The sequence below is a fragment of the Canis lupus genome, chromosome 37 (assembly GCF_003254725.2).
Source record: "Canis lupus dingo isolate Sandy chromosome 37, ASM325472v2, whole genome shotgun sequence".
NCBI lineage: Eukaryota > Metazoa > Chordata > Mammalia > Carnivora > Canidae > Canis > Canis lupus.
The window spans coordinates 25,527,180-25,554,218 of record NC_064279.1 but is presented as its reverse complement, the minus strand read 5'-3'; the positions used below and the strand labels follow the sequence as shown (position 1 = coordinate 25,554,218).

Here is a 27,039-nt window from a genome sequence, read left to right as displayed (position 1 = left end):
AAATCTTAAGAAAAAAAAAAAAAAAGAATGCCTATGGCACTAGATCAGTGTTTCTTACATTGACACACTCCCTATGGAATATTGGTGGAGGAGGTACAATTTATGAGAATGCTAAAGATAGAATAGAATTTAAAGTATTTTGGTGATGGTAGATTATAGACTCCATAGAGATTATTTGGCCATTGCTAATTGTTTTGGTAATTTCATTACCTCTCCCATCCTAGCTTTTTTTACCTGCAATACTGAGACAAAGAATAGAATTGAAGAACTCATTAAACAGATGTTTCTTGTTGGCTGTTATTTTGTTGTGAATTCTTTCCTTCTCTTTACCTGTGAATTTTTTTTACCCTATTTGTGTGAAAAGTTAGCCTAGCAGTAAAAAGGATGTGAACCCAGGGTACCAGGGTGGCTCAGTTGGCTAAGGGTCCAACTCTTGATTTCAGCTCAGGTCATGATCTCAGGGTCATGAAATTGAGCCCCATTTGAGGCTACACGCTGGTGTGGAGCCTGCTTAAGATGCTGTCTCCCTCCCCACGCCACTACCTCCTTACCCCCTTGCCTGTGGGCACACTCTCTGTAAAAAGAAAAAGATGTGAACCTGACATGTCTATGCAAGGAACATCAGTCTTTTAGAGGTATTTTCTGGTTGAACAAAAAAGGATAGACCTAACAACAGAACAGTCACCAGCTCACAATCTCTTCCTCATCATGGGAAGAATTTTTTATGTTGGGGGGAAAATGGTTATTATACTGTTATGAAACACCTCAGTTATTACCTTTTTTAAAAAGTTCTTATTTAATTTTCAGTTAACATACAATGTAATATTAATTCAGGTGTAAAATTTAGTGATTCAACACTTACATAAAATACCCACTACTCATCACAACAAGTGTACTCCTTAATCCGCATCACCTATTTAACCTTTCTTCCTACCCAGCTCTCTTCTTGTAACCATCAGTTTGTTCTCTATAGTTAAGAGTCTGTTTTTTGGTTTTCCTCTCTCTTTTTTTCCTCTAGAATATTTGTTTTGTTTCTTAAATTCCACATGTGAGTAAAATCATACGGTATTTGTCTTTCTCTGACTGACTTATTTTGCTGAGCATTAGTACTCTGGCTCCATCCATATCATTGCAAATGGTCAATTAATGCCTTAACAGAAATCGGTTGATAGTCAATTAACTAGTATTCTGGGTCAGAGGTCACCAGAAGGTAGTTGGGGAAAAAGCTAAAGAAAGTTTATTTATGGAGATCTTTGTCCTATTGCTGCAATAGGTATAAAACTGAGTAGGTGATAGGACTGGTGTGATACCTAAAACTATATCACCATGGGCTCAGATTCATACTATCTTTTGACCTACAGTGAACTGAGATAACTGCTTTTAGCCTCTGCTCTCATTTTTGCATGCCTATTGGTGGGAGTGGGGAAAGGAACAAAAGGGGAGGGCTTACTGCTTTCATTAAGGCTGAAAATTGTACACACTACTTTGGTGCACATTGGCCAGAATTTGGTCGTGTTGTTATATCAAATTATGAGAAACTGGGAAATATGCCTGGCCTATCCCAAATCCTATTATGGCAGAAGGATAGAGCAGTTTTTTGGGGACAACTTAACAGTCTACTATAGTTTACCTCTCTAGCCATAGAAGTATACCTGTTCATCATTCTTCCCATATGTTTAGTCATTATATCCAGTTCAGAGTCCAGGATCTCTGGGTGATGTGTAGTTCTCTCTATAAGATCATAGTGTGCATATTACCATGTTCCTCATAGTCTGATACCTAAAAGGCAAGTTAATCTGTTTTCCCCACTCCCATTTCCATGCATACATCATTATACATTGCTGGCATAGGATAACCACAATAAAAATTTCCATTTAGAAAAGGCAGGAATAGGAAACTTAACGAGTTGCTGTTCTATTGCAGCAATAAAATCTTTGTAGGCAGAAGTTGTGAAGACAGTGAAGGCAGTAGAGTAAGTTCTTGGTTAGCCCATATCGCAGTCTCTCTTCTATCCTCTGGGAGAAACTCCCTTCCCCACTATACTTCATTTGACTCCTGACTTTGTCCTCTGGTAGATTTCCTTTGCCTGTTATCTTTCAAGGGCATAGATGAATTAGGTTTTGAAGACTCTGTTCTTCCTTGGGGCTATTATGCAGCTTTTGTAGCCTGCTTCATGCTGATCAAGTTCTGGGAGTTTAGAAGTATCCAGAAATCTAGGAGTTTTAGAAGTCTAGAAGTTTCTTTAAAGCTACAACAAGCAGGATTTTATAGGCTTGAGAAAGAATTCAGGCCATTATTTTTGTTGTTTGGATTTTTTGTTTTAATAAACTCTTAAGTTTTGAAATAATTTTAGATTTACAGAAAAGTTGCAAAGACAATATAGAATGTTCCTCTGTACCCTTACCCAGTTTCCCTTAATATTAACATACAGTTGTTTTTTCCCAAGCTACTTCCTCAGTTACCTCCTAACGTTGCCTCAGTTTGAGTATCAGAAGGAATTGGATTTTTTTGGTCTCGTATGGTCTCATTACCAGGCAATTTCAATTCTAGGCCATTGGCACAGAGAGCTGTATTCTTTTTCATCTTTGATTGTAAGGTGGCTAGCCCTTGCCTGAATTTATCTGTCTTGAATAGGGCCTTGCTGAAACACAGACCAGTGTTCATATTGTCTCAATCTTTTAGAGCTATAGGTTGAGTAAGTATGCAGTCTGCTTTCAAAGACATTACAGATGACAGGCTTTGGGTTTGTTTTGTTTTGTTTTTTTTAAGATTTATTTTAGAGTGCGTACATGCATGCATGAAGTTGAGGGAGGGGCAGAGGGAGATATTTTCAAGCAGACTCCCCAATGAGTGCAGAGCCTGATGTGGGGCTTGATCCTGAGATCATGACTTAAGCCGAAACCAAGATTCGGACACTCGACCGACTGAGCCATCCAGGTGCCCCTGCAGATAACAAGATATAAATATCTTGCTGAGATATAACAATCGTTACCAGCTTTCTAATCTGTAATATTGGAGTCCTTACTCTCTACCTTACTACTGTAGGTAGTGCAATATATTTTAGATTTGTTATGATAGCACCCCACTTCTAGTAACAAAATTTGTGGGTTCAGGGTCCAGTTGTAGGAAATAAAATTCACTTTAGCTAGTTTACACACAAAAATGTTTGCCTTCAGAGAGTATGAAATAACCAGAATCATTAGGAAACCTGAAAATACAGGCTATAGGTTAAGCTTTCAGGATGATTTTGAGAACTATGCCACAGATCAGGTCACCAAAGATGCTCCTGGCTATTGTCAAATCTTTTTTTTTTTTTTTTTAAGATTTTATTTATTCATGAGAGACCCAGAGAAAGAGAGGCAGAGACATAGGCAGAGGGAAAAGCAGGCTCCATACAGGGAGCCCGATAAGGGACTCAATCCCGGGACTCCAGGATCACGCCCTCAGCTGAAGTCAGACTCTCAACCACTGAGCCACCCAGGTGTCTCTATTGCCAAATCTAATAGCTGAATTGGAAGCTGTCATCTCTGGAACCATGCTGACACTACCAAGATTAGAAATCTCTACAGAAAAACCAGACACTTCCAAAATGGTTTTTGCCATCACAATAGAACACATGATCTTTGTCTTACTTCCACTTTGCAGATCTTATACAATTCTATGTAATTACCTTATCTTGATTCACATCCTGAACACTTAACTAGGAAATGTAGTTTTTTAGCTTTCTGGCTTTTATAGGACAGATATGCTAAACGGTGGTTGTAATAAACAATTGCATGCCAGTTCACCATATTCACCACACTTTGGGGTCATCTCACTTTTCCCACTTAGAATTCTGTCTGGTGAGCCCTAAGTTTCTGATCTTTGTTCTGGGCTAATAATACTTTTTACAATATCACAGTTAGATTTTTTGAAGTTTAAGTTTCTTAGAAGACTGTAGATTAATATACTTGAAAAGTGACTTGTTAAGAAAGTGCCCATAAGAGAGACCAGAGTGAGGAAAATAGGACAGGGACGGGAGGAAGCCAACCAAGGGTGTGATCTCTGTGGGAGAGTAGGCTTTATCTTGATCCAGCAAGGGACTCTGGGTCTGTTCCAAATTGAAGTAAGGAAGTTGGGCTTTTGTGTTCTCATACTGTACAGTCTTTGGTTCTGTGGCTCTGCCCAGATGGACAGAATATGTTAAGTAGCCCAAAGGCAGTCCTCTGAAGAAGAACTGCAGGTGCTAACTGTTGAAAACACATTTTGGAGGTGTAACACGAAGGGATCGGAGGGGCTCTATTGGAGCATTACTTATTAAATTCATTCCATGTTATCACAGATTCTTCACATTGATACTGCCCAATATCTGGATGAAAATCTTACAAAAGGAGAGTTAAAGGGATGAGCTATAGTCCTTTTTGTCCTTATTGGTATAGATAGCCCTGAGGCTATAACTGATACTATCATCTTTTTCTTCTACCATCTGTTCTAGGTTTACTGCATTCTTCACTAATACTTCTGCTGGTCTTGGTGATTTGCCTAGTGATATGACTAAGATCTGCATCCCTGTGGGGATGAGCCCCCTGGTCACTCTGTGCTTGTGCAGGCCATGGTTGGTGAGATTGCCCATTCGTAGTTAAAACTGAACATGATAGCACTAGGAGAGTCCCTAGTGTGCTCCTATTATTCCAAACATATTCCTGCCCTCATTATATAGCTATAGCATCAACCCTACCTCCTTATAATAATCAAACCAGTTACTCCTGCTAGTATAGCATTTCCTTTCTTTGCCTGATGCTCTGCCAACATGAGGAGCCCAAAATGAGTAACAGCCATAGCTTTAGATTAAATGGGATTCTTACTATTCCCACGGGTGAAAAAGTTCCCCCTGTGGGGGAACCAGGACCTGATTTTTTAATGTCTCTGTAGTGGAGTTCTCTGGTGAACATTAATATGTGAAAAAGATCTTCACCCTTTATATACATTTCCTTATGGCTATTCATTTATCTCTTCATAAATCATTTCTCCCTGATCTTCCAGGCCTGTTATTTGCAGGCTCCTGACTATCCATGCAAACAGTTTGCCACTATTTAGGAATCCATAGCCCACTCCTTTCTCCACACAGAGTGGTGAATGAAATGCACCTCTCAAACTCTGCACAGTAGAGGATTTCCTTTTACCATCCCCTTTTTGGGCAGTCCAGTAATGGCTCTCTAGTGCAACAACACTTCATTTTCATTTTCTAGCAAGATACTGAGATGATCTATCCATGAATCGAGCCAGGTTTTTTTTTTCCTTCTTTCATTGGTTATAGGGAGTACTCATAAAGCCTGTTCTTGTTATCTATTCCTGTTTATGTAGAACTCATCCTAGGTATACCACTTCCATTTTTCTAAGGATTACTCCTCTTATCTTCCTGATCTTACGACTTCAGGAGTATGATAGCACCCAGCTCATGTTGGCGAGCTCTGGTTGATGACCCATAGTCAGATATTCAGTCTTTAGTAATATGCCAGGAGTAGTATGTGATACTTCCTAAGGAATATATACTTTTTTTTTTTTTTTTGCTGCAGATAGCATGGTCTTACTCTCAATTCCTAAAGAGCTGGGCTGCAACTGATGATTTTGTTTTTTTGTTTTTTTGTTTTTTTTTTTTTTTTTTAATTTTTTTTATTTATGATAGTCACACACAGAGAGAGAGAGGCAGAGACATAGGCAGAGGGAGAAGCAGGCTCCATGCACCGGGAGCCCGACGTGGGATTCGATCCTGGGTCTCCAGGATCGCGCCCTGGGCCAAAGGCAGGCGCTAAACCGCTGCGCCACCCAGGGATCCCGCAACTGATGATTTTGATCCAATCACTTTGGATGAGTGATTCCTCATGGTGTCTTTGTGTTTAAGTTGATGGTTGGCTCAGCTGAATCTATCATATTCTCTCTTGAGTGGATCAGTACTCATAGCAACAATCAAACAGTTCTATAGTCTTTATGGTTATTATTCTATATCATTTGTATCAGTTATCTGTTGACCACTCCAAAATGTAGTGTCTTAAAATAGTAGCTATTATCGCCTATGAGTTAATGGCGACTTGAGTGGTTCTGCTTATCTGGGCTGGAATTGGCTGATTGTGGCTGAGTACTCTCATTTTGTCACACATCCATGGTCATTTGGTGAGTTGGCTAGTAGTTGGTTGGTCCAGAATGGCCTTACCCATATTGGCTGCCTAGTAGTTGGGTGATCAGAATGATTGGGCCATGTGTCTTTCATCATCTAACAAGTTAGCCTGGAGTTACTCACAAAGCAATGTCAGGGTTCCAAGAGAGTAAACATAAATCTGCAAAGTGCTTTTAGCCTTACAATCAGAAGTTACAAACTCTTAATATCTGTTGCAATATTTTGGGGAAAGAAATCACAAAGCCATCCCATTAAGGAATAGGAAAATAGATTAGACTGGATTTCTTGACAGGGACAAGGAAAGGAATAATTTGGGACATATTTTTAAACTTTATTGAAGTACATATTTACATATTATAAAATTCACTTTTTTAAAAATGTACAATTCAGTAATTTTGGGTAGATTGATTAAGTTGTGCAACATCACCATAATCTAGTTTTAGAACATTTCTGTAACTCCAGTAAGATCCATTTTGTGATCTACCACATTTCTTGCATGCTAGAGATATCGCATGAGCCATGTTCTCTTCTAATTTATTCCATCCCAATTCACTACAGATGAAAAATTGTAGTAATTGTAAAATATAAGGTCCTAGAGGGATTTTCACCAGTAGTAGGATTTCTGTTACCATTGCCAAATAAATGGTCCAATTCCAGAATCCTGTGCTTAGAAGTATGCTTCCTAGGCCCATTTCTACAACCAGCTGTTGTAGATCAAGTTCTCTAGAAGCAGACCCTGAAATGGTGGTTTGTGTGATTATTTAAGAAAGTACTCCCAGAGGATAACAGGAAAGGAGTAGGGAAAGCAAGTCAGTCAGTGAGTATAGGAAGTGAAGCCTGAATGTGATCTCAGACAAAAATCAAGCAGAGGTTAGGCTTCATCCTAATTACAAAGAGGAAATGAGGGATCCCTGGGTGGCGCAGTGGTTTGGCGCCTGCCTTTGGCTCGGGGCACGATCCTGGAGGCCTGGGATCGAGTCCCACGTCGGGCTCCCTGCATGGAGCCTGCTTCTCCCTCTGCCTGTGTATCTGCCTCTCTGTCTCTCTCTGTGTAACTATCATGAATAAATAAATAAAATCTTTAAAAAAAAAAAAAACAAAGAGGAAATGATGTTATATAACCATTTTTAAAAAGTTTTTTCACTTTAAAGTTGTTCTCATCCAAGGCAAGGGAAATGGGCTTGGGCTTCTTGACCTTACTTGTGACTCTCAGAGTGCAGGTAAAGGAACTCTAGTAGCTTGAGGACAATCTGTGGAAAAGAGCCCTGGGTATGGCTGTCAAAAACAAACCTAAATTGGTGTGGAAGAGAGGACACAAAAGTGGGGTCAGAGTGAGTCTGGGTAGAGTATCTGCATTATCTGCTATATGCATGATGGGTCTCCTAAAATAAGCACTATTAATCAAAGCATGAGTGTATTTCTGAGTGATCCTGCTCCACTTGTATAGGTTTAGGTATTTGGGAGTAATACATGGGGGAAATGTGACTTAAGGAATTTTAACTACATGTGAAATGTAAATATTCTGAAATGATAACTACTTAAAATTAAGAACTGTGTCTTTATATACCTATGCATATATTGAATTAAATTATTAACTGTAGGAACAACAAGGCTATGACAGATCCCTCCAGAAAGTATTTAACCAGCAGTAGAGAGAAGCAGCTGAGTTTGAAACAGTCAGAAGAGAATAGGACATCAGGTAAGTATTTGGTCTTCATATAAGATAATCATTTATTATATGACATACTGTATTAAGACTAGAAATAAAAATTGAAACTGGGATTATCTCTATATTATTCAGGAATATTGCATGATTCAGTACTAGTTATTGGGTGCCAATTTGTATCCAGTACTTGCCTGAAGTATTAGAAATGTAAAGGAACTTTATTCTATTAGCAAAAAATTTACCTTTACTTTCTTTCCTAATTAACTACCTAAAATTAAACTTTTTCATTGTCAAAGTACCTGGACCATAAAATGAATCCAAGGAGTTAAAGTGGTTAAAACTGAATCTTATCAGTGTTGCTACATGTTAGAAGTTCCAGAACATCTTGGAATTATTGCCCTAAAGCAGTTGTTTAAGCTCAGCTTGTACCCTGTTTTTACAAAAACTAAAAGACTGTCCACGAATTGATAGGAATGTTTGCACATTTAACATATCTCTCTGATCCTCCTTAGAGACTCCACTATGTAGTATTAATTTAAATATTATATCAGGTGGAAATTAAATTGAAGCAAGCTAAAATATGGCATGATTTTGAGAGGTTAAGAGAATTCATTTGATTAGGACTCTAGAAACATTTTTCTTTTAGTGGTTCGGGATTGTGATATTCTTCTACAGAAAAAAGTATCTAATAAAATTCATACCTCTGAAATAATAATATATTATGTAAACTGCACTTACTGGTTTTCACCTTTTATAGTCAACCTATAGATAGAAAACAGAATGCTTAAGTATTTTGTTAAGCCAAAAAAAAGTCTTTTGCCCGAGAATTGGGTAATATAAATGAGAAATTTCTAATTTTTCATAATAGAGGTAACTGATGCTGTTTATAATGAAATAAATTGAGAAATAGAAACATTATCTAACATTATAAAGGAAGTGAGGAAAAGTTTTAAAAAGTGGTTAAGAAATTAGTAGCAAAATTTGTAGAGCTTTTGGACAGGAGAGTATTTGCTGTCCTAAACAACCTTTCCACAGTGTTTGATCTTCTAACATGAATATATATTACTTTGATGAAAAGAAAGGGGGAAAAGAGTTAAATATAAACAGGCCTAATGCATAATTTTATTACTAAATCAACTTGAATGGTTGATTTAAGAATTAAATTTTTCCTGTTTGGTTTTTTTTAGGGCTTTTACCTTTACAGTCATCATCCTTTTATGGCAGCAGAACTGGATCCAAGGACTACTCCTCTGGTAGCACTAACTTAGACAGGTATGGGTTGGTAATAGACCTTGTGAAGAGCTTGAGGTGCTTTCTTCTTCAGAATATTGAATGATGGGGTCAGCTGTGCATTATGCACTAAGTGAATACCCTAATTTAAAATAATGAAACTGATGAGAATCATAGATTCATGACATTTTAGTAAAACAGCACTCTGGAAATGTTTTAGTTTTCAGATGCTTTTTCTTTTTCTTTCTCTTTTTTTTTTTGTTTTTTTTTTGTTTTTTTTTTGTTTTTTTTTGTTTTTTTAACATTTTTCAACAAATTAATAAACTGAGGTCTAGGTACTGAGGCCACAGGTTGTTGACTGGGAATGCGCTTAGATTCTAAACAGTGTATTCTCCATCATGCCAAGCAGTGAACATATTAAGATCTCTTCTGAGGCATTTTAAATTGCCTTTATTGCCTGTGTATTTGTTAAGCTACTACCAAAAGTTAAGACATTTGCTTTAAAAAACAAGTTGCAGGAGATGCCTGGGTGGCTCAGTGGTTGAACATCTGCTTTCAGCTCAGTGCATGATCTTGGGGTCCTGGATCGAGTCCCATATTGGGCTCCCCACAGGGAGTCTGCTGCTCCCTCTGCCTATATCTCTGCCTCTCTCTGTGTGTCTCTCATGAATAAATAAATTCTTTAAAAATAAAAGCTTACACATTAGTATTTTTTATTGGGAAAGGCTAGTCAGAAATTTAGTTGCTGATCCTATAGATACAGATTAAATTTTTTTGAGATTTACTGAATATAAATATATGAGACAACTGCTAAGTACTTGTGGAGAAGGCATGATCTTGGAATGTAGCCTGGAGGGGTAGTGGTAAATGTAAAAAAGTAAGTGTAATGGTGGTGTATAAAGATATCCTATGTAATGACCTATTAAGTAATATTTTGGTTTTTTAGTAGAATTTAATTCAGAGTGGTAAAAAAAAAAAATCTTAATTATTGATAAAATGAGATGAAGTAAAGAATTTGATATTGTATTTTTAGATATTTTCCTGTTTGGTTGCTTTAGGGCTTTTACCTTTACACTCATCATCCTTTTATGGCAGCAGAACTGGATCCAAGGACTACTCCTTGGGTGGTATTTCAAACACTTTATGACTGCAGCGGTGACTAAGTTATTTGAATTTAGGAGAGAGACATATATCTGCTTATTAGAAGAATCTTAAAGGAGTCTAGGTTTTTAAAAAACTTAAATTTAGTTATATAGTACAAATTTCTTCTCAGAATAACAGAATTCATTGTATATAGGAATGGCTGAAGAAAGAAATTTTCTTTAATGCAAAACTGCATTCAGAGATGAAGTGAAAATTTCCAAATCAGTGAGAAAAAACTAATATTGAGAAAGACTAAAGTTGTAGACGCAATGGAAAACACAGACTAGAGCCAAGTATTTAGTATTTAGGTTTGAGTCTTCAAAGCCTAATCTCATACTTAGGAACTGAATATGACCCCAGGCCAGAATTTAGTTTCTTATATGAAGCTGCATATCTAGAACTGTTCTCTGTGGTAATAAACCAAGGTAAAACACTTCTGTAGAATTACCTGTGTTTAGAACCATAAATGTGCTGCTTGCCTGATGCTTCTCGAGCAGAGAGCAAATACACAGAAATGGGAATTTCAGTGACTGACATCTGTGTTACCTGCATAGGGGCAAGAATTCTGAACCTCTAATGTAAAGTCCCATGCAGATTAGAGGTCGGTAACTGAAGCAACTACTAAACATGTCAAGAACAACTGATTGTGGAATGCAGCACAGAGAAAAGGTGGCAAATGTGAAATGAAGAGGCTTATGTTGAGCTCCATTGTCTGATCTTCCATGTCTTTTTTTAAAGATATATTTATTTTAGAGAAGGCATGTGAACGGGTGGTGAGGGGGAGAGGCAGAAGGAGAAGGGAGGGAGATAATTTTTTTTTTTTTAAAGATTTTATTCATTCATGAGAGACAGAGAAAGAGAGGCAGAGACATAGGCTGAGGGAGAGGCAGGCTTCTCACAAGAAGCCTGATGTGGAACTTGATCCCAGGACCCCGGGATTACACCCTGAGCCAAAGGCAGAGACTCTCAGCTGCTGAGCCACCCAGGCATCCGGGAGGTAAATAATCTTAAACAGAATCTGCACCAAACGCCTAGGTCAGTGTGGGACTTGGTCTCTCAACTCTGAGATGATGACCTGAGCCGAGACCAAGAGTCAGATGCTTAACCAATTAAGCCACCAGGGCACCCCCATCCTCCATGTCTTAGTAGTATTTTGGAGAAAATAAGACCAAGGAAAATAAAGACCAGGAATTTGTCAGAGAAATAATGGATGCAAATGATGAAAGTCCACAACCTTGAAAAGCTTCAACAAATGCCAAACAGCAGATACAAAACAAAAAAATCGACATTGTACGTGAAATTTTAAAAGCTACTTGAAGGAAAATATGTCATTTAAAAACGGAAAAGAGATGACAACAATAGAAACAGAAGATACTGGAGTAATAGCATCAAAGAATTCTGTATTAGAGAATTCTAATTAAATTATAAATCAATTATAAATAAGATTATAATTATATATAAAATTATATAAAATATAAATAAATTATAATTTAAAATGCAGACAAATGCTGTTTTTAGATACAGAGATGATTTATTCTGCAAGAAGCAAACTGAACCAAGGAAGGAGTGAAAATATCTGTGAGCAGAATTATAGAAGCATATATAAAAATCTAAATACTTTCAAAATCCTTCTGTATAATTAATAAGTGCATATGGTGGAAATTTCAGAAGTTACAAGGTGCATACAGTGGAAAGTAAATCTCCCTTTCTTTTCTGATTCCTAGTTGTTTATCTTTCCAGAGGCAGCTATTATGACTAATAGCCACTTAGGGTTATTCTGTACATCTGAATGGTTCGATAGTTTTTTATAAAATGAGGATACAATAGGATTGAAAGCAAAAAAAATTACTAGACAATATGAAATAGAGAAGTGGGGAAGAGTGTAGGGAAATTAAACATTTTAAGTTCCTTTTGAGGACTTAAATTGCATGTATTAAAGAGTTAAAGATGACTTCCACTTCTGGCCAAAATGGAATAAGGACCAAATTTGCCCTCCTTCATGAAACAACTGAGGACCTGGACAAAATACATGAAACATTAATGGATCTCAGGACATTGGACATGAGGCAGTGAAGGACAGAGATCCATGAGAGATGGGAAACAAATGAAATTAATTTGATGACTGCTCCAGCTTGCTTCCTGGAGAAAGTTCCCAGGCTGCCACACAGGAGAGGGAACCAAGCAGAGCCCTGTTGCTCTTCCTGAGTTGAGGAAGTGGAGCTAGGAGTCCTGGAAGGTCAAGGCATCTGGAACTCTCAGAACAGAGACCAGAGGGGATAACGGCACAGAGAAAGAACTGCAGAGATCTGCAGAGGGTCCCCCTGGGTATTCAGTTGACTTCTGATCAACATATGCAGGTAAGTAAACTAGCCAAGGCCTGGGACGGAATCACCCACAGGATCTAAGTGAATAATACTTGGGAGTTCACATAAAGCCAGGCATCATTCTTGTTCCTAATAGTAGGCATTTGCACACTAAGAAAGGTCATACCTCATTAGTAAGGAGATCTATCCCTGGACTAACTGCTGCTCAGTTTTCACATAACCTTAAAAGCAAGACCCCAAAATCGTACCTTTTCCAAGTAACCTAACCACATCTCAGAGCAAAATTCCAGAATGTTTATAGAAATCAAAAATACCTAGCACCCAATAAAATAAAATTCTCAATGTCTGGCATCCAAGAAAACATACTAGGCATACAAACAAATGGGAAAATACAACTCATGGAAGAGAAAAATTAATAAATACTCAGAAATGACATAGGTGATAGAATTAGTACATGGGGGCAGCCCCAGTGGCACAGCGGTTTAGCGCCGCCTGCAGCCCAGAGCCTGATCCTGGAGACCCGGGATCGAGTCCCACGTTGGGCTCCCTGCGTGGAGCCTGCTTCTCCCTCTGCTTCTCTCTCGCTCGCTCTGTATCTCTCATGAGTACATAAAATAAAATCTTAAAAAAAGAATTAGTACATGGATATTAAAAGTTATTAGTCCAAATCAGTCATGATGTTAAATACAAATATAAAATATTCTAGTTAGAGAAAGATTGGATTTTATTTTTTTGAAAGATTGGATTTTAAAGGAAGAAAAATAATCTATGTACTATTTATTTTTTTTTTATCTATATACTATTTAAAAGAAACAACTACAACATAAAGATGAAAGGTTGAGAGTGAAAGAATGGAAGCACATATACCTTGCACTGTTCAAACCACAGTGTTTAGTAGTGCACAGTAAGAGATGCAACTGTTAGGAAGCTAATGATAAGTTTTAAGGTAGGGGCACCTGGCTGGCTGTCAGTAGAGCATGTGACCCTTAATCTTGGGGTTGTGAATTCCAGACTTGCATTGGTTGTAGAGAATACTTATAAATAAAATCTTAAAAAAAAAAAATCTAAGGAGATTAAAGACCTAAATAAGAATTAAAACTTTTAGGAGAAAATAATAGGAAAATATTCCGTGACCTAATAGAATTATAGAATTTTTAAAAAAATTTTTTTTAAATTAAAAAAAAAGAATTATAGAATTAATTCTTGAGACACAAAAATTGAAACCATAAGGCAGCAACCAGGCAGCCCAGCTTCACAAAGACTTTCCTTGATAGGCCTGCCACCGGGATGCTCAAGAGGAAAGTCAGCTCTGTGTGTGGGTATGTGTGTGGCGGTGGGGGCAGTGAAGGAGGGGAAACCTGTGCCCGCAAAAGTAGAAATAAAGCCAAAAAGGCAGTAGGAAAGAATAAATCTTGAGATAAAAAGTGGAAAGAGGGAAAAGGGGAGCAAAATGGGCTTAAAGTGGTTAATCAAGAAACAAAAGACTTACCTGCAGAAACAGAAATGAGCACCCGCGTAGGGTAGCTCAGTTATGTGTCTGCCTTCAGCTCAGGTTGTGATCCTGGGGTCGAGCCCCATGTCAGGCTCCCTGCTCAGTGGAGAACCTTCTCCCTCTCTCTGTTAAATACATAAAGTCTTTTTAAAAATACACACACAAAAATGGAGAATCTAAAAATGAGAATCTAGCCACAGATGAAACAGGAGACAGAGAAGACACATCTGATTAATATCATATACCATGTCTTGGGCAGCCTGGGTGGCTCAGCGGTTTAGCGCCGCCTTCAGCCCAGGGCCTGATCCTGGAGACCCAGGATCGAGTCCCATGTCAGGCTCCCTGCATGGAGCCTGCTTCTCCCTCTGCCTGTGTCTCTGCCTCTCTCTCTCTCTCTCTCTCTCTCTCTCTCTGTGTGTGTGTGTGTCTCTCACAAATAAATAAATAAAATCTTTAAAATATATATATATATATCATATACCATGTCTTATCAGTGGTCTGTGTTTCCCTTCTTGTACAATCTAGAGGAATATTTTAATCAACTGTTTTATAAATGTAAGGTTTTCAGTAGCTCTAGAAACATTTTTAAGAAGGAGAGGATCTCACCTCATCCCATTCTTTTTAAGTGTAAATTTTTTTTAAGAGGTAAAATCATTTGCTGGTTGTTTCTTGATACAACCAGAAAATAGTGGGATATTGAATATGGGGGGCTTTGATTGTCTTGGGTGTCAGCTCAACATTCCATAGATGGAGTAGTTTTTCTATCCTTTAATATCAAGCATACTAAATGGCCATTTGCAGTCAGTCATGCATTTAATAGGTCTTGGACATTTTAAATTATTTTTTTTTAATTTATTCACGAGAGACACAGAGAATGAGGCACAGAGACACTGCAGAGGCAGAGAGAGAAACTGGTTCCATGTAGGGAGCCCGATGCGGGACTCGATCCCAGGTCTCTAGGATCACTCCCTGAACTGAAGGCAGATGCTCAACCAACCACTGAGCTACCCAGGTGTCCCTAAATTACTTCTTAACCCATGTTTTTGATAGAATTGTTTTCTAAAGAAAACCACTCCTTGATCTTGGCTCCTAGTCAGAATTTTGTGCACTCTGTAACATGTTGGTCATGGCAGTCCAGTTTTCCTAAGTAACTTTGTTAATGTGCTATGCAAGATTGAAAATTTGAGTATGTAGTATATATGATATAAATTATGAATCAATGGGACTTAACCGTATAACATTTGAAGCCTATCAACATTTGAAGATATTGGTACTTGATAAGAAAAATTATTATCAATTATCATAAATTGGTACTTAAGGAAGATTTGCCTTCAAATTTTAAGCTGGAAGGTCACTGGAATAACTTTTAAAAAAGAATTATAGCTGGATGATTTTTAGATTTTTGGTACATAAAGAATTAACAAGTTGAAATGTTTACTGTTCTCAGAACAACCAATAAAAACTGAATTATGAAAAATACTGAAACCAGGTTGATAGAGATTGATTGATAGAGATTATGTAAAAGCTAAAGACTTAGAATATATAATAGAAGATTAGAATGTGAAACATATGAAAAACCACAAATTCTTAAGAACCCATTATAAAACTAAAGATATGCAAAAGCAGTTCAGAAAAGAGCAAAGGATTATAAAAATACGTTCAACTTCAGTAGTAATCAGGAAGATGCAAAACAATACAACAGTCGGATCAGTTTCACTCAGTAATGTAATGGAGATTATGTGAAGATATGGATATTTGCTATTAGTGGACATAGAAATTGGTACAGCCTTTTTGAAAAATGATCACAAGATCTCAAAACACTAAAAATCAAAAATACTTATTCCTAACATTTTCACTTCTAAGCATATAAACTAAAGGAAGTTCTCTAGGAGATTGTATAAAAGAGTATTTGTTGTATCATTATTTGTAATAGTGGAAAAAGTTAACTGCCAAAATGTTTTTAAGACTGGGAAAACTGATGCATCATATCCATTAAGTGAATAAAAGTAAATAACAAAGTAAAACTATATTATAGTTTTTCTGAAGTCATTAACTTAATTATTTTAATTATAGATTAGGTATAGTATCATATGCCTCTTCAGCTATCTATTGACAGATTTGCTAATTTACATTTGGGGAATTTCTCCCCAGGTAATCATTATTACTGATATTACCCTAAGTTTAGGATTTTTTTTTCCCCCAGACATTGACTTTTCTGAATTTGCTAAGGGAAAAAATAGCAGGCAAAATTGTTTTGCTTATGCACTATCTATTCTTTTTTACAGGACTAATGTTTCAGGCCAAACTCCCTCTGCCAAAAGAAGTTTGGGATTTCTTCCTCAACCAGCTCCTCTTTCTGTTAAAAAACTGAGGTGTAACCAGGATTATACTGGCTGGAACAAACCAAGAGTGCCCCTTTCCTCTCACCAACAGCAACAACTGCAGGGGTAGGTAAATTCTTAATATTTTGCTTTCTTCTTACAAAGTGATTAACTGGAGTATTTATTGCTTCATGTCAAAAAAAATGATGAAAGTCAAACTAATTCTAGTTCTTAAGTATGTACTTGCTTTTTAAAGATTTATCACATCCATAAATAGTGGTAACTCCACTATCCAGTCTCCTGTTTTTGAACTTTGAAAAAAATACATGTATATAACATACTAATCATAAAGTAGAAAGTGTGTATTCTCTAGTTACATACACTTCATGATACTCCTAAGATACTTCAACGTTTTATGTATATCCTCCCCGTGTCGTTCATGCTTATATTTTATTAGACACATAAAGAGATCATAGTATAATAACTGTAATAATAGTCTTACCTGGGCAGCCCCGGTGGTGCAACGGTTTAGTGCCGCCTGCAGCCCAGGGCGTGATCCTGGAGACCCTGGATCGAGTCCCACATCAGGCTCCCTGCATGGAGCCTGCTTCTCCCTCTTTGCCTGTGTCTCTGCCTCTCTCTCTCTCTCTGTCTCTATGAATAAATAAATAAAATATTTTTTAAAAATAGCCTTCCCTAAAGTGTTTGTTATATGCCAAATACTGTGTCCTAAGTGTTTAAATAGATTTTTTCTTTAATTCCTTACAGTAGTTCTGTGAGCTAGATGTGTCAAAAATTGGCTTTTATAAATGAAGTAATCAAGACTTAGAGAACTTAATTAACTTTCTCAAGGTGACATAGTGGTACAGTAATAATAAATCTAGTCAATTAGACTCCACTTGCAATCCCCCCCCTTTTTTTTTTTTTTGAAGATTTTTTGAAGATGTGCATGAGCAGAGGGAGAGAGGGAATCTCAAACAGACTCCACACTGAGCACAGAGCCTGACACAGGGCTCAATCTCATAATCCTGAGATCATGACCTGAGGTGAAAGCAAGAGCCGGATGCTCAACTGACTGAGCCACCCAGGCTTCTCTCCACTTGCATTCTTAACCAATCTGCTGTATTGTCTTTTCCCTTCCCACTCCCATGTTGATCATTTAGATTTCCCTTTTTAGGGCAGCCCTCGTGGCTTAGTGGTTTAGCGCTGCCTTCAGCCCAGGGCGTGATCCCAAAGCCCTGGGATCGAGTCCCGCATCAGGCTCCCTGCATGGAGCCTGCTTCTCCCTCTGCTTGTGTCTTTGCATCTCTTTCTCTCTGTGTCTCTCATGAATAAGTAAATATAATCTTTAAAAAAAAAAAAAAAGATTTCCCTTTTTACGCATTACAATCCAGGCTAGAATAAACATTCTCATATAGATATCTTTTTTTTTTCATATAGATATCTTTTAAAAATTTATTGGAATTTTTCTATAGCATAAGTTCTTGGAAGTATATTTTCATTAAGATTAAGGAAGGCATTTTGAAATGTTTTAAGTAATGAGTAATGTTATTACTCTTAACCAAATTACTCTCTTCAAACCTACCAGCTTGTTTTCACTGTCACTCAAATAAATGTTTTTGTACCAGCCTTAAGGTTATCTTTTTACTTGAATGAGTAGCATCCCCCTATTTGGCTTATCCATAGTAATATATATGCTTCATGTCTTGGCAGATAATATAAATTTTACAGTGAAGGTATTTCACTTTCTTCTCTGTTTACCTGTTTTTTTCCTCCAAGCTTTTTTTTCCTGCACTGTTTTCTAAATTGTGTATCTTCCGGTTTAACTCTTCATTTCCTTTGTTCTTCATTCTAATTGATCTGTCTCAAATTATCATCCTGCTTTCTCCTTACTGGACAGCATTGTTAGTATATTAGTCTTACCTATCCCACATTGTGACTATTTTTCATCCATTTCTTGTCTCTATGTTCACCTTATTTACGTCATTTTCTTATTGTCTCCTCTTACGTATTTTGTGGTCTTTCTTCCCATTTTTGGTCTCTGTCATTCACTTCCTTCAGAGTCCTTTGAAATCCTCGTGAGTTACCCACTCTTGGTGCTCCAGATTCCCTGTCAACTTCCAGTATTTCTTTAATTTTTGTATGGTACCTGTACCCATCTGTAGGAATACAGCTTTCCTTTTTTCAGACTTCTTCCGTGAATTAGAGTGTAGTATTTCAAGTAGGCCACTTACTGAGGACTAAGGACTCCTTAAAAACAAAAAAACAGAACAAACAAAAAAAACTGGTAGAAAACTGCCAGATCTAAAGGATAAAGGAGGCTACCTAATTCCAATGTTCCTTACAAATCCTCAAAAAATATAAAATGAATAAGGAAAGCAAAGAAAAGCACACATAACCTTCAGCATTACTAGGAGAGAAAGAATACCATCACCTTCAAACTGCCTTCTAGGTAGAGAAGAAAACAAAATTCCAGGACTGTTCTTATTTCCCACTGCTTTAAGCCTGTAGGTGCTAAGCTGGGGATAAGAGGCTTTAGAGATTCCGTGAAACAAAAATATATAGGAGTTAGAATACTTAGATGAAGCACAGAAAAAAGAATCACAGAAATTCAAAGGCTAACTGCTGAAATACTAAATATAAGTCTAGGTCTTGGGAGTTCACAGCTCTGGTTACAAGAAAGGGACTTGAAAGTTTGTGGTATCAGAAGTAACCGTCTCAAAGAAGCATTAGATACAGAGGAAGAAATCAGCCAAACTTGGAGACTTGGTTTAGAAGCAAAAGAAAAAAAAATGAGAGGGAAATTAAGCATCGGACTGAAATAAAGGGTAAATAAGACCTGCCAGCCTTCCTGTTTTACCACCACCACTATCTTCAAGTAAAGAAACTGCTTTTTACTAAACTAACAGGAGAAGCTGTGCTTAAGTTAGGAACTCTCTCCATGAAGTGAATAGGAATGTACAAAAACAGACCACTTCCATACAGAATTGTATGAAAAAAAAAAAAACCAAAAACCCATGAATCAAAATATTTAGGCCAAAAAAATTATACTCCTAAAATCACCATAAACCATTAGAAAACTGTTGTATAGCACTCAAAACTGAATTAAATATCCTCAGACAAACATTTGAAGATATGAGAAAAGCACCATGGATCAGGAATTTAAACCTAAGGATCAGAATGGACAGATAAGAAGAAATGGCAGTTGCTTGAGCTCAGAAAATTTAGAGAAGATGACAACATCATCTCAAAATTAAGTCTAAATTAAAGGTCCCCAAGGAGAAAATAAGCTTACGTGAAGATTTAATAAGGGGCTTTGAAGGAAAACCAAAACAACCAAGAGGGAGTGGGGATAAGATAAAGAAGTACAAAAATATCGAAGAGAAAGGGATTAAACTGGAAAACAGGAAAGGAAGGTCCCATATTCCATATAAATAGAATCCCTAGGGAGGAAAATCAAAACTGTGAAATAGAACTAGTTTTTTGAGTTTTTTAGGGTTTTATATTTGAGGAATCTCTACACCCAAGGACTTGAACTCACAACTCCAAAATCAAGAGATGCATGTTCCACTGAGCCAACCAGGTGCCCCCAGAACTAGTATTTAAAACTTTAACTCAAGAAAACTTTTTAGAAATAAAATTATTGAATCTGTACATTGAAAGAGCTCTCCCCAGGTATTGCAAAATGGAATGATCAGAACACATCTTAACTTTTTAAAGTCTAAGTCTAGACTTTAAGAAAACTGTTAGACTTTAGACTATTAAACTTTTTTAGACATTAAAGATAAGATGAGAAATCCTCAGTGCCTGCTTCAAAAATATGAAATAATTTTCAAGGGCAAGAGACAGACTTTTTTCAAGTCATCATTCAAAGGAAGACAACAAAAGAATATCGTTTTCAAGAAACTTAAGGAAAGAAAGGGTGAACAAAGATTTTTGTGCCAATCCAAGCTGCCAAGTATGCTGATTAGAGAAAATAGGTTTTGAAATGGAAGAACTCAGAAAACTATACATATGCTCTTCCTGGGGACTCTGTAGAGTGTGAGGTTCATCTAACCAAGAGGTGACAAGGGAGACATTGACAAAAGGTAGATGGTGAACGTTTTCTTTTATTTAGTTGTAGAGCTAAGATTAGAACAATGGTAGGAGGGGTGCCTGGGTGGTTCAGTGGTTGAGCATTTGCCTTTGGCTCAGGGCCGGATCCTGGATTCCTGGGATTGAGCCCCACATCGGGCTTCTTGCATGGAGCCTGCTTCTCCTCCCTCTGCCTGTGTCTTTGCTTCTCTATGTCTCTCATGAATAAATAAATAAAATCGTTTAAAAAAAAAAAAAAAAGAACAATGCTGGGAACACCTGGAAGGATAGTATATAAACATTATGTCTTCTGTTAGAGAGTATGATTGTATCTACAAGAAAATGGAAAGAGAGAAAAGGAAAAGTAGAATAAACCAATTGTTTATTGGTTTAGGTAATAGGTGTGATTCGAAGGATGCCTTTAAAAATGGACAGTCTAGTTCATTTTTCTTCTTCTGGGAACAGCATCCTAGGTGTTCAGAATGGTCCAGTGTTTGACATACTGTCATAGGCTATCCTACAATACAGCCTCTAACAAAACTAGGCTGTCCCGAACCTCTGGTAATAGAATCATTTACCTTTATACCAAGAAGGTTGGGAAAGCACCAAAATATGCATGTGGCGTGTGCCCAAGCTGACTTTGAGGAATTCATGCTATGAGACCTAAAGTCCATATGACATTGTCTAAAACAAAAAAATATGTCAGCAGGGCCTATGGTGGTTCCATGTGTGCTAAGTGTGCATATGACAGGATCAAGTATGCTTTCCTTATTGAGGAGCAGAAAATCATTGTGAAAGTGGTGAAGGCCCAAGCACAGAATCAGAAAGGTAATTTAAAAGTGAAGCTTTTTTGAGTAATAAAAGAAAAAAAATAAAATGGACAGTCTAGATAGTAAAATAAGTGAGAGTTAATGACTCTATAGAAAAGTATAAATATAACTACTAGAACAAAAAATACAAACTTTTTTGAAACCAGAAGTATTTTTCTGAAACACACAAATAAGTAAAATTATAACTTGACAAAGTTGATCAGTTACATCAAGAAATGTGAATGGGCTCGGTGCACCGGTGGCTCAGTGGTTGATCGTCTCCCTTTGGCTCAGGTCATGATCTCCAGGGCCCTGGGATCAAGTCCTGCATCAGGCTCCCCTCGGAGAGCCTGCTTTTCTCCCTCTTCCTATCTCTGTCTCGCCCTGTGTCTCTCATGAATAAATAAATAAAAATTTTTTTAAAAATGTGAATGAGCTAATACATTTAATAAAAAAATATATTTTCAAGTTGGCTTATAAAGCCAACTCTATTATATACTATAGATACACCTGGTACAGTGACTTTTGAAGTTTAAAACTAGAAATTAAATATGAAACTAAATAGTCTGAAATTATTTTATCTTTTTATTAATTATTTCTCCCTATCTTATTCTGTATATTTGCCTCTTCTCAGTTTACCTACTTTTCAAGTATCCGTATTTTGTTTTTTAGCTCTCTACTTCATACAACTTTAACTTTTATCTTTATTTTTTGCTTTTGCTTTTTTTGGTTTACATTTTTCTGGGTTTTTTTTGTTTTTTTTTGGTTTTTTTTTGTCTAATTTATTTCACTTAGCCTAATGCCCTCAAAATCCACCCATATTGTCAAAAATGGAAAGATTTCCATTTTTATGGCTAAATAACATTTCCACTCCATATATGTATTGCTTTGTCTTTTCATGTTCTTCCATTGATGGACACATAGATTGTTTACATATATTGGCTGTTGTAAATAATGCTGCAGTGAACATAGTGGTACATATATCTTTTTGAGCTAATGTATATATTTTTAAGATTCTATTTATTCATGAGAGATACAGGCAGAGAGACACAGGCAGAGGGAGAAGCAAGCTCCCCTCACGGAGCCCAATTCAGGACTTGATCCCAGGACCCTGGGATCACACCCTGAGCTGAAGGCAGATGCTCACCACTGAGCCACCCAGGAGTCCCATATTATTATTTTCTTTGAGTAAATAACCAGAAATGGAATTGCTGATCATAGGGTAGTTCTTTTTTTTTTTTTTAAGATTTTATTTATTTATTCATCAGAGACACAGAGAGAGGCAGACACAGAGGGAGAAGCAGTCTCTGTGCAGGGAGCCTGATGAGGATTTGATCCCTAGACTCCAGGATCACGCCCTGGGCGGAAGGGAGGCGCTCAACCACTGAGCCGCCCAGGTGTCCCTATTTTTAATTTTTTTATGGAACCTCCATTCTATTTTCGATAGTGGCTACACCATTTTGTAGTCCAACAGTACACAAAAGTTCCTTTTTCTCCATATCCTCACTGATACTTATTTTTATTCTTTTTGATCTCCATCCTAACAGGTATAAGGTAGTATCTCATTGTGTTTGTTTTTTTTTTTAAGATTTTATTTTATTTTATTTTATTTTATTTTATTTTTTTTATTTATTTATTTATTTATTTATTTATTTATTTATTTATTTATTTATTTATGAATGAGAGAGCAAGGGAGAGAGGTGGAGACACAGGCAGAGGGAGAAGCAGGCTCCATGCAGGGAGTCTGACGTGGGACTCAATCCTTGGTTTCCAGGATCATGCCCTGGGCTGAAGGTGGCGCTAAACTGCTGAGCCACCTGGGCTGCCTCATTGTGGTTTTGATTGTGTTTCCTTGATGATTCTTGATGTTGATCTTTTCATTTATCTGTTGACCATCTATATGTCTTCTTTGGAAAAATGTCTGTTCAGATGCACTATTCACTTTTTAATTGGATCGTTTGGGTTTTTTGCTATTGAGTTATTTGAGTTCTATTTGTATTTTGAGTATTAACCTCTTAGCAGAAAAATAATTTGCAAATATTTCTTCCATTTGGTAGATTGGCTTTTCATTGCAGTGATGGTTTCCTTTGCAGTGCAGAAGCTTTTTTAGTTTGATGTACTCCCATTTGTTCATTTCTGTCTTCTAATCCTTAGATACTATGTTTTTTTAATATTTTATTTATTGGGTATCCCTGGGTGGCTCAGCGGTTTAGCGCCTGCCTTTGGCCCAGGGCGCGGTCCTGGAGTCCCGGGATCGAGTCCCATGTTGGGCTCCTGGCATGAAGCCTGCTTCTCCCTCTGCCCGTGTCTCTGCCTCTCTCTCTCTCTATGTCTATCATGAATTAAATATATATATATATTAAAAATAATTTATTTATTTGAGAGAGCAAGAGAGTGCATAAGCAGGAGGGAGCGGCAGAGGGAGAGAAAGAAGGAGGAGCAGACTCCTCACTGAGCGGGGAGCCTGATACGGGGCTTGATCCCAGGACCCTGAGATCCTGACTTGAGCTAAAGGCAGACACTTAAACAACTGAGCCACCTAGGTGCCCCTTAAGATATTATAATGAACAGTATAGACTTGTTCATGTAGTACACAAAAGGTTACAAACCAATATCATTTATGAATATTGATACAAGAAACCTTAAGTCAGATATTGGCATGTTCCAGTACCATATTAATAATAAATTATGACTGAATGGACTTATACCAAGATTGCAAGGTAGTTCTGTTTTAGGAAATGTATTATTATAACTCACCATGTTAATATGTCTAAAGAGAAAATCATGATTTTCTTTGTTGATATTGAAACAACCTTTGACAAAATTTAATACCGGTTTCTGCTAAAAACATTTGAAAACCATAAGAATCAGTGGATACTTTCTTAAATTGATTAAATATATATCTTAGTTTTAAAACCAATATTTAGTCAAGAGGAAGTCAAGGATGCCTGCTATCTTGACTTCTATTTAATTTTGTATTGGAGATATTAGTCAATGTAGTTAGACAAGAAAAGAGGAGGCGTAAGAATTAGAAACAAAAGACCTGGAAACCGTGATGAAATTGACTGAAAGCATTAGGCAGATAGCTGGATTGGAAATTAACATACAGAATAGTTTTGCATGTTAATACAAATAATCAGGTGGAGATAATGAACAAAAGACCTCATTTATAATAACAAGAAAGTTTATAGATATATAGATAGATTATGTACATATATACATATACATACATATACATATGTTATGTGTATAAAGAAATGTAACAATTGTTTAGGGACATGAGGCGCTCAGTGGTTGAGCATATGCCTTCGGCTCAGGGCATGATCCTGGGGTCCTGGGATCGAGTCCCACATTGGGCTCCACCACACAGAGCCTGCTTCTCCCTCTGCCTGTGTGCCTTTCTCTCTGTCTCTCTCATGAATAAGTAAATAAAAATCTTAGAAAAAAAAAAACTATTTAAAACTAAATGAAGAAAGCTACAAAATACTTCAAAAAAATACAAAGTAAACTTAAATACATGTAAACCATGCATGTTCTTGGTGAGGATGTCTTAGCATGGTCAAGCTGTAGTTCTCCCTAAAATAATTTGTAAGTTTGATATGATCTCAATAAAAAGAACAAATAGTTTTTTTATGGAGATAGATCAGTTGATGTATTTGTGTGTGGTAGTTCATATGGAAAAATATACACAGAAAAATAGCTAGGCAAATACTAGGAAAAAATAGCAAGGGTGGAGAGAATAGCCCTCTATATTAGAAATGCTGTAAAATCAATGTAATTAACATAGCTTAGTACTGATACTGAATAGACACAGGTTAGTGGAACAGAACAGAAAGTCCAGGGACAAAGAAGGATTTTTTTTTTAAATAAATGAAGTTGGATTATCTATATAGCTATTTTGAAAAAAAAATACAGTTAGATTCATCTCTCAACTGTACACAAAAATAAATTACAAATTAATTAGGGCCCTAAATTTATTTTTAAGATTTATTTATTCATGAGAGACACAGAGAGAGAGGCAGAGACACAGGCAGAGGGAGAAGCAGGCTCCATGCAGGGAGCCCGACGTGGGACTCGATCCTGGACTCCAGGATCACACCCCGGGCTGACGGCAGTGCTAAACCGCTAAGCCACCGGGGCTGCCCAGGGTCCTAAATTTTAAAAATGGAACTTTAAATACTAGAACCTTGGAGTGAATTTCTCTATAATGCTGGTATAGGGAAATGCTTTGTAACTATGACTCAAAATCAGGATTCAATAAAAGATTGATAAATTTGTGTACATAAAAATTATGTTTTTCATGACCAAAAACATAAACTAAGAAAATTTGGGAGCAAATCTTTATAGCATGTATCATAAATATAGTGCTGATTTCTCTAAAATACAAAGAAGTTTAAAAATTGACAGAGGAAGAAGATACCCGGTAAAGTGGTAGAGCTCCAAGGTTCCATCTGTTCACAGAAATATTGACAGCTCAAGCAAAACTATCAGAATCAACTTTGTCAGAACTCTGGAAAACAGGTTCACGACAACCAAGCAAATACTAAGTCAAGAAAAAGGCAATTTTGAAATAGGAAATTGGGACATTTTAAAACCTTTGTGTATGGTGGAAAATTTTGAAAAACATGCACATGCCTAGGATTCATGCTCAGGTAAAACCTTAGAAGTCATGAAACTTTCACTTCTGTCTAATCTGTAGACTCAGTGCAAGCAGAACTTGAAGGCTAAGGCAGTTTATACTTGATGCACATAAGCACCCAAGGAGTGAGTGTTCCAGCACAATGCCAGTCTTCAAAGTCTGGGAGAAGTTTTTTCTTTTTGTTGTTTTTCTATCACTTTTTTCCTTCCTCTTCCTTCTCCTTTTTTTTTTTCCTCCTTTTCTCTCTCTCTCTCCTCCTGGTGTTCAAGGAAATCTGTCAAAACATTAGCTAAATACAAGTCAAAGGAACAGAGACTTCGGAGACCACACACGACAAATAACAACAGACTACAAAATGAGTTCCGAAAACTCACTAAACTCATAGCTATGGCAGACAACAAAAAATTCTGGGGAGAGAGAAGAATCTGTTTTCCGTAGTTACCATATTATATTCAAAGTATTCAGCTTTCAGTATAAAACTTAAAAACACTCAGAGAAACAAAATATAGCCCATTGGTAGGAGAAATTAAACTCTTCCTGAGGAAGTATAGACATTAGACTTAATAGACAAATTTAGTTACTTTTTATTTTTTTAGAGAGAGTGAGTGTATGCATGTGCAAGCAGAGAGGAGAGGTTATGAGAGAATCTTAAGCAGGCTCCACACACAGCATGAAGCCTGATGCAAGGCTTTATCTCATGACCCTGAGGTCATGACCTGAGCGGAAATCAGGAGTCAGACCCTTAACTGAGCCACCCAGGTGCTCCTATAGACAAAATATTTAAAGAAACTGCAAGTAGAAAAACACTTGTAAAATAATAGCTGAAGATCATTAATATTTCACTTTCAATAATGGATAGAATGTATGGACAGAAAAATCAATAAGGAAACATAGGACTTGACCAATACTATAAACTGCCTAGCTCTTGTGGACGTAGATAGAACACTCCACCCAACAACAGCATAACACATTCTTCTCAAATGCACATGAAACATTCTCTAGGAGAGATCATATGCTAGGCTACAAAATAAGTCTCCGTTTTAAAGGTTTGAAACCATCTAAAAGATCTTCTTGAACCACAGTAGAATGAAGCTGGAAATCAGTTATAAATGGAAAACGAAATATGTAGAAATTAAGTAAACACACTCTTAACCAATGAAGTCAAAGAAGAAATCACAAGGGAAATT

At 36.9% G+C, this 27,039-nt stretch overlaps 2 protein-coding genes across 9 annotated transcripts in view; both read left to right on the top strand.

Moving 5' to 3' along the window:
* The window catches only part of USP37 (ubiquitin specific peptidase 37), a 96,019-nt gene that overhangs the window by 22,403 nt on the left and 46,577 nt on the right, over positions 1-27,039 (top strand). For 5 of the 8 annotated variants that reach the window (XM_049106792.1, XM_049106793.1, XM_049106795.1 and 2 more), the window contains 4 exons: positions 4,475-4,594; positions 7,756-7,853; positions 9,008-9,092; positions 16,295-16,456. In XM_049106792.1, coding sequence (XP_048962749.1) covers positions 4,475-4,594; positions 7,756-7,853; positions 9,008-9,092; positions 16,295-16,456 — 465 coding nt within the window. The remainder of the gene's footprint in view (positions 1-4,474; positions 4,595-7,755; positions 7,854-9,007; positions 9,093-16,294; positions 16,457-27,039) is intronic. The other 3 variants (XM_025442098.3, XM_025442096.3, XM_025442095.3) reach the window with 1 other exon arrangement.
* LOC112656690 (60S ribosomal protein L34-like) lies at positions 20,813-21,281 on the top strand. Its single transcript, XM_035711028.2, is given in 1 exon segment — positions 20,813-21,281. A coding segment is annotated over 1 exon segment (372 nt). The 5' UTR covers positions 20,813-20,886; the 3' UTR covers positions 21,259-21,281.